Source organism: Typopeltis vanoorti, chromosome 22 (assembly GCF_054136105.1).
Source record: "Typopeltis vanoorti isolate ZY-2024b chromosome 22, IOZ_Tvanoo_1.0, whole genome shotgun sequence".
Classification (NCBI taxonomy): domain Eukaryota; kingdom Metazoa; phylum Arthropoda; class Arachnida; order Uropygi; family Thelyphonidae; genus Typopeltis; species Typopeltis vanoorti.
The window spans coordinates 71,014,906-71,029,540 of NC_143570.1; the positions used below are offsets into that span (position 1 = coordinate 71,014,906).

The window sequence follows — 14,635 nt, forward strand, 5'->3', positions numbered from 1 at the left end:
ACAGAAGAAGGTAGGTAGTTATAATGAACTGCAAAATTTTATAGTTACAATTAGCTTTGCTTCACATTACAGACGAATTCATAATTATTATAAATGTAAATAAGGATGGTGAAATTGTTAGTGCAACTACTGCAATTTCGCAAAAGTTATGCAAATTGTTAATAAGTAACTTCCATTTCCGTTTATTGCAGTCAACTTTTCAACTAGTCTTTTACTACTCTGTTTCCATGATGGTGGTGTGTCAATGGAATTATTGAGGGCAGCTCAGGATGAAGTAGTGAATTTATTAACTGAAATTTATCAATAGGTTTGGAAGAAAATATACTGGTTTATAGATTGGAAGACATGAATATGCCTCTCAATAAAAAAAATCCCAGAGATTGTGGAATTATAGAACCATCGATTCAATTTCACATGCAAATAAAGTTATGGTGAAAATGATCAAACAAAGGATAAAGCTATATTTGATTACAGAAATGCTAAAACATAGGCTTTAACAGGGGAACCAGAGATCAGATAGCAAACGTGAGATAGATTATGGAAAGAACAAATTTTCAGAAGGAAGTGTTCATCCGTTTTATATATTACAAAAAACATTTTAATTGTGTAATGTAATGAGATCAATGTTAATACCTGAGAATCTAATTCTCTTGATAAGAGTTGCATCACAACAAAGAAGCTTTCGTCTTTGGCGAAATAGAGTATCGAGTGGAAAACGCGGTACAACAGTGTTTTACACTGTTGCCCTGTTTTTTCAATATTTATAGCGAATATATTATGAGAATGGCTAACTCAGACAAAGCCCGAGCTGGAATTAAGATTGGTGGCAAAAATGAGTTATTTAAGATATGCAGATGATACAGCCCTCATATAGCAGAAACTATGCAAGATCTGGAGCAGTTGATTCGACTGGTTAAGGGGGGGGGGCGCAACAAAGCCGGGTATAATTTAAACATCAGCAAAATAAAAGTGATGGCTTCTGACAATTTAGACGAATTTATGATTGCGGGAGATAAATACAGATCGCTGAAAGTTATGATTTTATGGGGGTCTAGAATGATGGTAAATGTAAAGAAATTAAAAGGGGTATAGCCATAGGAAATATAGCCATAGGAAATAAGTACGTTAAACCTCACAAAAGATGAGGTGTTATAAGGCCACGAAAGTTAGAATTGTCAAAGAAATGGTATTTCCAGCAGTGATACATGGATATGGAAGCTGGATCATTAAACAAGAAAGACAAAAAGCGATTGATTCATTTAAATTATGGGCATGGAGGGGACTACAAGAATGACTAATAAGAAAGTTGTAGAGACAGAATTGCCTGCTTGGAGGCAATGATCACTAAATAGAAATTAATGTACTTTGGCCATATTAATCAGTGGAAAAGGCAGTTATGTTAGGGAAGGAGATGAAGACCGCAAAATTGTTGGATGGACAACGTGAAGGAACTTAAATCTGCTGAAAGAAAAGACAAAAGGGCCGAGTGAAATGAAGAGCCTTTGGTAATATTCAGAAGTCGCTTCTCCATATTTTAACAACTCGTTCTGTATCATATCTCCATTCCAGCTGTTTTCTTAAAGGTTTGTATTTGCTAATCATCATCATCATTCAAGTATTTTTCGTTCAGTTAAGAAGGTTCATATACCCAATATAATTCGGTTCCTAATTAGTCTCCATATTTCCTTTCTAATGCATAAGATTCGATTCGGGTTCGAGATGTATTGAATACTTTTCGGATTCGTTTTATTTCCGTTTTCTTTTAACATGTTCATTTCTTAGGCTTTTGTATCTGTTACATGTTTCTTCATTAGATGTATCCTGTATATAAGCCTTTTTAACATTTTCCACCTTTTGTGCAAACAGTTTAACTTCCTCTGAATGCCCAGCAGTCCATCTTTTCCCTTTTTATTTCCGACAAAGTTCGCACGAAATCTTTTGTTTGACACTTGCTTAATATTATTTTTTGAGATTTCATTTAACTAAAACTGTTCTTATTAAAGCGATCTTTTGATTTTCGTTAATATAGTTATATTTAATACTTTTACAAGAAAAAAAACATTTCTACTTTAATACGATTAAACTTTTTTCCATGCGTGTTTTACTTTTTTTTCCGGGAATCTCTATTTTCCAATAAGTAATGAAATGCATTAGTTACTGGAAAAGTAACGTGTTCATTTGATATTTCAACTGATGTTAGAACTGGAAATATACGGCTAATATCTACGAGCACAAAGTGTGGCACAGTACACTGACCACATAATTAGCAAGGCGTCAATCCTGTGGAATTTTATATGTAAGTATTTAATGTAATAAATTGTAGTGCTGGATCAAATTTTATACGGCCATACATATTCCTTGATATCCTGCACCCAGCCTCTATCAGGCTAATGCAGTATATCAAACTCTCTATGAAGAGTCCATCAGGGATGTCGTGTAAACTTAAATCTCTGCTACGTCTTCAGGTTAACCCCATTCTTCAAGAGAAGATAAATAAGATTAATAGGCCCAGTCATTTTAATTCACTGTTTCGTAACGGTCTGTTTATCCATCTGGGATCGGATATGAAGCGTTGAGTGTCACCATATCAATCCACGGTCGCTTTAATCACGTTGTCAGTCCACACGAAGGTTGTTGTTAAATGCTGCTCGGTTTCCATGGTTAGTGGCGGCGTCTCAGAGCAGCTTCGTTCTTGGTTTATCTTTTGTACGTGTGACAGATGTAGGACACCTGTGTGTCTTTCGTCTCCAGAGTGAGCGCATTCGGGTAGTCAGCTGCACACTTATTATCTGACGTACGACATAGCAAACGAAAAACAATTCCCAAGTTGCCCAGGAAACCAAATATCTTGAATTCGCAATGATTTAGGTTGTTATGGAGCATCTCTCTGCGGACTCATAAGATAAAAATAATAGTTCTTGCGCAGTTAAGCAACTGCAAGACTGATGCTTCTTATTTATGTGGGTTGGCAACAAGTGGATGCATGCTGAGTTGCTTCTACTCTGATTTTGTGCATTTAAACAAAGATATTTCATTATTTCTCCGGACGGTATCCGAATTTGTTTTGCGTATATTTCCATCGGCATGTATGTATTTCTAAAGATACTTAACAGACTTTATTTGAAGGAAATTCAGGAGCTCTTGCATTCGTTGGAATTACATTACGTATCTTTCATTTAAAACATGAGAAATAACAGCTGCTGAAACTCTACTGTCACAAGCAAAATAAAAGCAACCAACGTCTACCAAAGTTTAGCGAGCAGCAATTCTTATTATTTTATCTTCTTTCTGAGGAGCGAGAGGTTTATTGTCATTCCGCCAAACGAATGCGATAGGCCACTGCGGAATGCATTTCCGGAGCAAGTTAACCTTCCTGTTATAACATCAGTCTTCGAGGCCATCCTAATAGAGAGGAAATAACACTTCCTTCAATCTGGTAATGCTGTACTCAGCATCAAGATATAGCTGATGGAGCAAGCAGGAGTCTCTATTATCGGAAGACCGAAGACAAACAATACACGTGCATGCCTTGCATGCTCAAGTAATACGGACGAAGGGACTTGGTTGACTTGTAGTCCCTGGCGCACTAAGCTGAGGAGGGGGGGGAGAGAATGGAATCTGAATGAATAGCATTCGGGTTCTTTCCTGCAAACTGAGTATCCTTCACCATAAACGTATTACGTCTTACACGAAAATAAAGTCCGTTTCCTTTATTTCTTTAATATATGTAGAACTGAACTGATGTGCGCTTCAAATAACATTTGTGAGATAAGAAATTCGGGTATGGTTTCATTAAGAATTATTTACGTAACAAATGCACCTTGAGTTTGGTTCATAGAAAATCGGTGATTGCCAGGGAAATTACAGAATCGAAAATAAATATGCATGTATCGTTCATAATTTAAATCTTTTGCACTGAAATTACTGTTTGTTCTTGCTTTTACAATGCAATTTATTTTAGAAAAACTGATTCCAATATTTCCTCTTTACTTTTACAGTTTCGCGCCTCTGATTGTCCACCAGGAACAATTCCATGTCAGTCGAAACAACCACCAATGATGGCTACTTTACCATCTCCGATGGACCTTACTATCCAAGGTCAAAATTTTGTCACTTTAACTCCTGCGCTGTCTCAAGCAGATACCTTGCCAACGAAAATACCACCGAAACTTTTAGTGATGCCTCCTCAAGAAAATGCCCTTCCCGAAGCTCAGCCCCTACTTCCCCATATTGGAACGAGACCCTTGCCTCAGCCCTGGCCTAGCACGCAGGAGATGAGAGTGTGAGTACGTGCGATTCCTTTTGTTTGCACGACTTTCTCATAAATCAAGTCAGAACTTTCCAACATATCTGAAAGTACTATTTAATTTAATAAAACGCCCGCTCGGGTCATATTTTATAATTTATGTTCTACTTGATTCTCCACAAATGTGATTTCCTGTTAAATTCCTTATATTATATGAAAGATTACTAAAATTTTGATGATGCACTAAATAAAGCTTAACACTGACGTCTCGTCTTTGATGATACTCTATCATCTAGTAGAATTCATTAGTCTTCAAAACATACCATCAGTGCCTACGTTAATTATTACCTATAACCTCTAAACTTGATCATCTCATATTTAATATCTATTTCCCAAAAATCTCACAGCGTTTTCTGTGAAAATATATGATAGTAGATTCTCTAGGGCTTACCCAATGTTATGTTAAAAAACGTTTACTTTTCTTGACTAAAAAGCTCTGGAATGACTTTTAATTGGATTATATTGATCAAGTACATATAATAAACAACTATGTTATACCGACTAATTTCACCAACTAAGGCTGTTGGCATCTTCAAGGTACATAACTGATGTAAGGCACTAAATCGTAAACATCCATAATTCGCATACTTATATACGAAATTCGCAACATTTCGTCGAGAAACTGAACAACATCTCTATCTCCAATACGGATCTATTCGCCAGCCTGGATGTTACATCTCTATTCACTAACATCCCTGTGGAGGAAGTCATCAACATTTTAAGAAGTTTGCTCCCACAAGACATTACTTCTCTGTTCCGCCATTGTTTAAAACCAGACTTTTTCTTATGGAATAAAACCATATATCAGCAATTGACTGGCCTTGCAAAGGGTAGTCCCCTCTCTCCATCTTTTGCTGATTTCTTTATGGAGGATTTTGAAAGTAAAATCTTATCTCAAACCGACCCTAAACCATGTAGATACGTGGACGATATCTTTATTGTTTGGAACCACACAAAAAAGGACCTGTTCGACTTTCTTAACAAAATCAACTCTCTACACCACACAATCAAATTCACTGTGTGACTCGAAAAAGATAACCAATTTTCATTTCTGGACACTTTAATTAAGAAGCTTCCGAATGGTGGTATCAGCCTCTCAGTTTACCGCAAACCTACCAATACGGGACGTTATTTACATTTCACTTCCTGCCACCACATTTCTCAGAAACTTAGTACTGTGCACATGCTGAAGAACGGTGCCTCTCTCCTTACAACAGTTCAACAATACCTCCAGCAAGAACTATCCCTGATATCTACCAACTTTACCATGAATGGATTTCCTCGAAGACTCGTCCACAAGATACTTTTCTCTGAACCCGAACAAAGACAACGAGATGATATACGTTATAGTTCTACCATCGTCATTCCATACTTAGGGACAGTTTCCAATAAGATTGAAAGACTCCTCAGACCACATAAAATAAGAGTGGCCTTTAAACCCACAGAAACGATTAGACAATTCTTAAGATCTCCAAAAGATAGCCATCCTTTCTCCAAATATGCTGGAGTTTATAACATACCCTGCTCGTGCGGCTTGAATTACATCGGCCAAACTTCAAGGAGCCTTGAAATTAGGCAAAAAGAACTCGTAGGTGACGTCAATAATAACAAAGAAGAAAAATCGGGGTTAGCTTTTCATTTCTCAAGAACGAACCATGCCTAGAGTGGGATAGAAGCACAATTCCTTACATAGAGGAGGACTTCCGCTCCCGAATTTTTAAAGAGGCCACAACAGTTGCCCGCTGTATACAAAACCTTAACAGGAACCAAGGACTAATCTTACCCGTGATCTGGAAGACCCTTATTAGATCTCTCAACTCAACAGAACTAAATTACAGTGCCAACTATAGAACGTTCCTAAATAACAACAAGCGAGATCACGCACGCGCTCTGTTCTTTGTTTAATATAATTGGAATCGGCTGATTATAGTTTGTAACAGGTTTTTACTTTTTATTGCCTTTCATCAGTTATGTGCCCTGAAGATGCCAACAGCTTTACTTGGTATAACATAGTTGTTTATTATATGCACTTGATTAATATAATCCCATTAAAAGTTACCCAATGTTAGTTAACGTCATTTCTCGTGTTATGACTTCTCAAGAGAGCAATAAACAGAGATAATAACTGAACCCTGTATGAACCATGTGACACACATGAAAAATAACTTTGCTTCTAATAGCAACCACTTTTAAATGATTAATCGTCTCACATTACAATAAGAAAGATCTCTCATTGCAATTCTAAGATTGGACTGAATTCCGAGGAATGATTGGAATATCGCTAAATCACATCTTGTAGGGATCCTTTTCTACATTGATATTATTAATGCTTCTTGAAAAAACATTACGAAAGGAAGTAATCAACGAATGTTTTTGTGTGCTGTTGATCCAGGAAGTAAGAAAATGCTGTTAAAACTAACTGAACTGATGGAGCCTCAATTCAGGTGATACATTTTTAAGCTTAATTTCAAAACTAGCATGCTGCACTTTAAACGATTCCCCATTTTTCTACTCAGCTCTCATAGAGAGTAGACGAAAAGACAAATAGTAACATTTTACAATCTGTAAGAAACAACAAAACAGCATTCATCACAATTTAAAAAAACAACAACTTGTTTTGGGGCCTCACATGAGCTAGTTTAGCTGTTAAGAATATGCTCAATCCCATAGACGTAGATGCCTTTATTATATTCTTTAAAACATGTTAAAAGAAATAAAAATGATCCGAGTATGTTGAGCAGGAGATATTAATAGAGATGAGTGGATGAAAAAGTGAGTTCAATTTATATATGTTGTAATAATATTTTTGAAAATGCGTAAATGGAAAAATAACATTCATATTACGTTTAGGAAAAAACAGTAGCTTACCCAAAAGTTTTGATTAAACCCTATACAGCCAAGTTGTGGTAATACAGAATAACAATATTATAGAAAAATATCTGCTTTTCAAACTTCTATTCAAAACTAATTTTTAAGGCAAACTTAGATTGTAATGCTACCTTTTTGTATGCTGCACCACCTACATATTCATAGCCGCCACCTTCACATAATGCAGGGTTTGTTTGCTTATTCCCCAAAATATTAAGATGTGCACACAGTATTGATTTTACATCTTATATAAGTGGACAGTATCTTTTCACTTGCATTTTACCAAATCGTTTATATTGAAACACAAGGATGAAATTATGCCAATATATGATCGATATACGATGTTTGTGAACACCTTTAGGTAGTGGCTGATGTTTATTCACATTTTTTTTTTTTTTTTTTTTTTTTTTTACTCACAAATGCCTGAGCCGAAACTATAGCTATAAGAAGTGACAGCAACCCTATAAACATCATCGCCATGTGTGATGTCAGGGAATTGGAAGTTCTGGAATAAAATTACCTTAAAGTTTCCGCCAGTAGAACGTGACTAGAGATTCGATGTAGGCATTTCATTGAACTTCACCTTTTTTCACCTCGCATGCCTTTCCTCAGTAGATGAGAGAGCAGTCCTCGTATTTATGAAGATGATGCCACGTGGAAAAAGCTCATACGCCGTAATTATGAGGCATTTTTATTTATTTATTCAACCTTTTTGGGATTTTAACTTATTGCTCCATATTATTTTCAATTATTTGGCCATGTATTTTAATTTTTTACAGTTTATCGTGTTTAATCTATTTCTGACGTATTCTTTCATGGTTATTCACTTTCCTTTTAAGTCTTTAAAATAGTTTATCCATACAGTACTGTCTCAATTAAATTATCAGTTTTATGAAGATAATAGCATGAAGTACTGCGGTTCCTAAATGTAATTTCAATGCATGTTTTTCAAAATGCATTATTTATTTCGTAATGTTTAGTCGTGAAATTACAGGTCTAAGCCAGCATGTTCAAAATAGGAGTGCTTCTAAACAAAATAAGCATATTCTCGCAAATATAATTTCACTTTGAAGATAAAGACGTACGTCTTATTTCTTATACATACACACAATGTTATCAGTTGTATTAATCACGAAGTGCACTTCCTTATTAAAAAAAAAAGAATTCGTTAGAGGTTAGCACTCTAAAATTCAATTCAGAGGCACTCAGATAAAAAGTTTTACTTTAAAAGAAAACAACTCAGAAAATCAGAAAAACATCTTGTGATGCAGTTATTCAAGATAAAAGTAAAGATGTAAGCATGGTTAGTTGACGCATACATGTTACGTACACACAGGAGTATAAAGCCACAAATGCGAGTACATCTGAAATTAATTTATTATGTACGAATTTTATTTTGGGAGTAACTGGAGAGGAAAACCAATTTAAGAAATGGTTTTCCATGAAATTTCATCACCATATCAACTGACGTATTGTAATTACGTTTTGTAGCAATGGATTGAGTAAATAATAACCATCCAGCCTATGTTTTCTGATTATCATGTTTCAAATTCGTGGGCAGTTTTAAAAACAATAGAGCTTTGTTTTATTTTATTAATGATATTCAACTGTCTTTTCTTCATGTAAAATTAAAAATTGCTGTTCATCTGTGTTATTTTTTTAAATCACTGGTTGGTAGAAAATTTCCAACAGCGGTGGAAGTATTTTAATATTCTTAATATTAAAACTCTTCCTCCCTACATCCCTCTCTCTCTCTGTATATACACACATACAATTTCTGTACTGATTTTTAAAAATAGTTTGGCTATAATTATTCTTGCCGTATAACTATACAAACAGTAGAGAAGATAGAAAAATTTTGCGTAACGATATTAAAAAAGAGCACACTTGATTGAAATGGGTGTCTTTAAAACTAACTTGGTTACAACATAGTCAAGGTAGCGGTTAAAATTATAGATTAATGTCATAAACTGAAGATGTGCTAATTATATTATGCAGCTGTTGTATACACGTTATTCTACGTCGTAATGCATCACACCTTTTGACAGTTATGTAAGCAAGTAGTGAAAACTTCGATATACGTCATGAGATACTTGGCTTAAGCAATATGTCGTTTACGTGTAGTTAAGATATGCTCACCCAAGTATCTGGGAAAAAATCAAAGCCATCCCCTTTAATATTTTGATGGCAGTGGTTGGCTGCACACTAAAACTAACATGCCAGTCTTATTGTAGGGACGGGTGTTGTAATATATTTTAGGTGGTTGATTTTTATTCGAGTTTTGTCTCACCCACAAATTTCTGAAGAAATATACTTAAAATTGGATCAGGGATAAAAAAATTTAGGCATAACTAAATATTGCTTACAAAGACTTCCTGTTTAATCTTGCATCTAACATAAGAAACAGTGAATGTAAATATGACTACGTGAATTTTATGTTCGTTTAACTTTACAAGACTATTTTTTTCTTGTTATGTAGACGAGCTACCTTATATGTCTCGGAAGATGGTTGATTCATAGTCTGACTATGAAGTTATATTTATGCACGAAAATAATCGGAGCGAATTTGACAATCAGATAAGCAGAGTTCGTACTTGCGAATGATGCCATGGTTATTGTTAAAGATTTTTCATATGAAAACAGATGGCATGATCCCTCCATCACAATCCCACTCAAAACACGTTGTGAAAACCCACACCATTATAGGCAAAATTTTCCGAAATAATAATTTAGTTATGATAAAAAAAAGTGACATATGGGAGTGTACGTCGGTATGCCAATACGTAAACCAGTGAGTTATTGATATTCTTATCAAATAAGATCAGCAACGTGAGTGCTTTGTGCATATTAGCAATAGTCTTTTTTTTTAAATAGAGACGGGTAATAATTATATGTGAAACATCTAACTGATAAGTCCTAATTATAAGTTGAAGGCAAGATGTGCTTAAGCCAATATTTATGTACCTCTCTATTCACACACACCTCTGGTCTGTGACTGCTTTCCTACAGATTTCGAAATATACTGTATGTGGCTGGTCTGAAAAGTTCCCGGCCTCGCATAAATGGCAATACTATCGGCAAGGTTTTTTTTCTCAGTTGGTACATTTGTCATAAGCATCCATGTGAAATTGCAAGTCATTCTATCAAGGAGTTTGTTTTATACAGCTGTCGGAAGCCAGAGTGTTGCCTGTATCCCTTGAAATGGATAAAATTGAGTATCGTGCGGTTATAAAATTCTTTATAACCAAAAAATTCATTCGAAGTTCATAAACGTTTAAGAACACTCTTCTCCGTCGTTTTCGACAATTACAAAATGGACTGCCGAGTTTAAACGCGGCCGTACCAGCCTTGAAGATGATCCACGTGAAGGACGTCCAAAAAGTGTAACACCACCAGAAATCATTGATCAGTTCACGATATGGTATTGGATGACCGGCGAATGCAAGTGCGTGAAATTGCTGAGACTATATTCATTTCAAAAGAACATGTAGGATATATTTTGCATGAAGAATTACAAATCGAAAAGCTTTGCGCAAGATGGGTGACGCGCTGATCAAAAACGCACTCGTATGAAAATATCTGACAATGCTTAGAGCGTTTTAACAAGAATAAAACTGACTTTTTGCGTCGATGTATTACTATGGATGAAACTTGGATTCACCATTACAAAACAGAATGCAAACAGCAGTCAAAACAGTGAACAGAAGACTGTTGTTCGGTTGCCCACAAAGGTCATGGCATCTGTATTTTGGGATGCTAAAGGCGTTTTGTTTATTACTTATCTTGAAAAGGATAAAATAATAACCGGGGAATATTATTCCGATTTTTTAACCAGACTAGACGAAAAAAATTCGAGAGTAAAGACTCGGTTTGCAGAAGAAAAAAAATAATCTTTCATCAGGACAATGCACCTGCCCACAAAGGTGTTTTGGCAATGAGAAAATTAAGAGATCTGCACTATGAATTGTTGGAACATCCACCCAATTCCCTAGATTTGGCTCCCTCTGACTTCTGTCTCTTCCCAAAACTAAAACTCTTCCTCTAATAAGAGGTGATTCAGCTGTAGAGGGGATATTTTGCAGATCTTACTGAGAACCACTACAGGGACGGGTTAATGGCGGTGGAATAAATGTATTAGTCTTAAGGGAGATTATGTTGAAAAATAAAAATAATTTTGAAATTATAAATTCGTATTTTCATTGTTAGGCCTAGAAGAACGTTTCAAACCACCCACGTATGTAAGTCATCTTGAGGCTCCGCAGGTATTCATCACAATAATCTTGTTGCGATAGCAATTCAAGCCAGTGGACTTTAATGAGCCACGGATTGCATAAGTTGGAAGAGACTCTTGAGAAAGCACAGCTTTTATCACTTCAATCCTTCAGTAATATAAAACGACAGAGCGCTGAAAAAAACATGTACTTAATACTTTCAGGAGTCTTCATTGTACAGTCTCTAAGTGGCAAACTAGGCCTTCGTATTTTGGCAAACGTGGTGACTATAATAGTCATGATAACAGAAGTCGCCTGAAGCGCGAATTACTACTCTTGGAATGAACTGCATATTTCTGAAAGTCGAAATTCAAATGTCACAAGACGAGCAATGTTGATGCTGTCGTTGAAGAGTAATCCATTAGTAACATGATGGTTGTACTATACTTTCAAGTAACACAGATGGTTTTCGCGTTGTGATTCCGTTCTTAAAGTCTTTAACAATGGGAATGCATTCATGATATATGCTGTGAAAGAGAAGAGTGGAAAATCTCACTTAAGCTTAATTCCAACTAAAGAAATTACAGACTTCTGCTTCTATGTCCGTCCTCGACAGAATAACATCAACAAAAAATAACAATCTGCAGCTTTACCAGTTAATGAAAAATTATACTTTCTCAAGTACTTCTCGTCGTTTCCTCTCACCCCAAATAAAATAACACTCCCGTACACTCATATAGATAATCATTAGAACGAGATAATAGTAAAAACATTGTGCGCATTATAATTAAAATGAATGATGAGAATAGATAGTGACATCCCTTTAGAAAGATTCGATTAACTGATTAACTGTGTAAATTCATGTGATGGCTTGTATTTCAAGTCTCTACATTTCAGCATCCTGTAGGATATTCGCATTATCAAGTTTAAAGACCATTGCGAACAATCATTTCCAAGAACTGTGAGTTTGGCCGTTAAATCTTACTTATAGGATATTAATTAGATGCAGTCAACCAAACGTTGACTTATCCCCATGCCTTTCGTTAGATTAATCATGCTGTTGCTCATATCTGCACTATCTCTACCTCTCACTTAATTTTTTTTTTCTCCGATGGTTTTAAGATAGTGATAATATAAGAACATACTATCGCTATCTCGACTATGATGAGTTGTCAAATTGGGATCGTTTTACAGATAAATGGTGAAGAACGGAGTGATAAATGATGCTTGGGTCGGTTCATCTCTTGAAGGTGGATATTTCCGAGGTTAGATCACAAAGCTTATTTTGACTTCAGAGTAATTTATAGATCACATTACCTTGGCAAATTGCAAATCTGTCTTTTCGTTTCTACAATTTCATGTATGTGATACGATAAAGTAGCCTTTCCCATCCTCCAAGTGTCGCACTGTTTGGTGGATAATTGGGTCCTCTTTCTAATTATTGCATGTAAAGAAAAAGAAATTTGTATAATTGGACTAATTTGAGAATAAGAAATACTTAGCTGAGGTGATTGCGGTTATTATAAAAGTACTGAAAGAGTAATGAAAATGTTATTTTCAATGTAATAGAGGTAGTTTAGTAATTTAACATCATAATGTAATAGAGGTTTGCAACCAATATTACATTAGGTACTGCCTTTGCTAAGGATTTTTTTTTTTACATAATCGGGAAACCCTACTCCATAGACCAAACATTAAACTTTTTCAAGTCACTTCAGGCCTCCAAATAAGCAGAGGCATGGTTTCACATAGGGCGATTAAATCCATCTCCCACCCAAAGACAATCACAAACATCCATGTCGACATCGGGATTCAAACCTCTTGGTTGGAGGGCGGATACCTAATCACTTGCCAGTCAGGCCTGCTTATGGGTGAAAGAATTTTGATTAACTAACCAAAAGGCCTTTTTTGTTCGTAATATGCATTGATGCTATTATAATGAACAAAATAGAGCATTTAGTCCCTTTGTTTTGTTTTACCTTACCTTACCAACACACATAAAAATTTCAAAATATTTTTTTTGAATTAATTATAGTCAAATAAATGTCTCTTTCATCTTCTTTGGGTGTATATAATAAGGAGTTTGCAAGAATGCTTAGAGATGTGGTCTGTTTCTGAAATATCAGGAAACCTTGCTTTTGCCACAAACCTGTGAACGGAGTAATATTCTATGAATGATGCACCAAAATTTTTCGGATTTCAAAAAAAAAAAGCTTTTTTCTAATGTATTATTCACATTGTGTTTGAGTGTGTGTTAAACCCTCTTGGCACTTATGGAAATTAAAAGCTTCTGAATAACTGCAAATCCGTTATCAGTTTTAAATATACTAACTCCAAATTATAAATGTTATTTACTTACATATCTAAGTTGATGTCATGTTTGTCCCTTTTGTCCGACTTAGATGAACTCGTATTGCTTGCCTTAACGTTTTTCCATCATACATTATTGTTATCCAAAATTGTAATAGAAACCAAAGATAAAAAGTTCATGCGAATCTGAAAGAAAATAACGTATTATTTAAATAATGATGATCATGTCAAATTATTAAATAAAAAATCGTATTTATTAAACATTTAAGAGAGGTTTAGTCGAAATGTTTATAAAATCTCAAGAATTATTACAACATTTTAAGATTGTCTTTACTTGTAACACAAGCACGTGCCAATTAATCAATATAAGAAACTTCCAGTCACTGCATAAATATTTTATATTATATTTATATTTCAGTATAACCCTTCTAATGATCTTCCTTCTTTACAGGCATTGTAGAGACACAAGGGAGGAGACTACAGTTTAGCAATAACTAGACATTTTCATAAAAAAAGAACTTTATAGTTGCTCTTACCGACGTCAATCGCAACAAAGGAACATCGATGAGGGACTAACAGTGATAGAGACGAGCAGAAAATGGAAACAGTCAGCTCGCAATGGAAATAATCAGGAGGCAATTTTTTATTCAAAATTGTAGGACTCTGATTGATGGAACGATGATCTCATTTCCAACGTATCTAATTTTAAGGCCGGCCATTTTACTAAATAAAACAAACACACCCAATTTGTGTAAAGTTTGATTGATCTCAACGTAAGCGACCAACTGATGGTGCCTCATCATAAGTTCTTGTTTTCTTTGAATAGAAATTTTATATGCGGTGTATATATATTCCTATTCAGTATTAATTAGGTACTCTTAAGGTAATATGAATCTGTCTATGTTGTATTTCCTTTAAAAAATCAATCATGCACACAAAA

The 14,635-nt window shown here is 35.0% G+C and overlaps 1 protein-coding gene across 1 annotated transcript in view; it reads left to right on the plus strand.

Moving 5' to 3' along the window:
* LOC150094482 (neuroligin-4, X-linked-like) overlaps window positions 1-14,404 on the plus strand; it is a 204,587-nt gene extending 190,183 nt beyond the window's left edge. Inside the window, exons 7-8 of the mRNA XM_090412481.1 lie at window positions 3,999-4,282; window positions 14,147-14,404. Coding sequence (XP_090268607.1) covers window positions 3,999-4,282; window positions 14,147-14,183 — 321 coding nt within the window. The 3' untranslated portion in view covers window positions 14,184-14,404. The remainder of the gene's footprint in view (window positions 1-3,998; window positions 4,283-14,146) is intronic.
* Window positions 14,405-14,635: the final 231 nt, after the last annotated feature.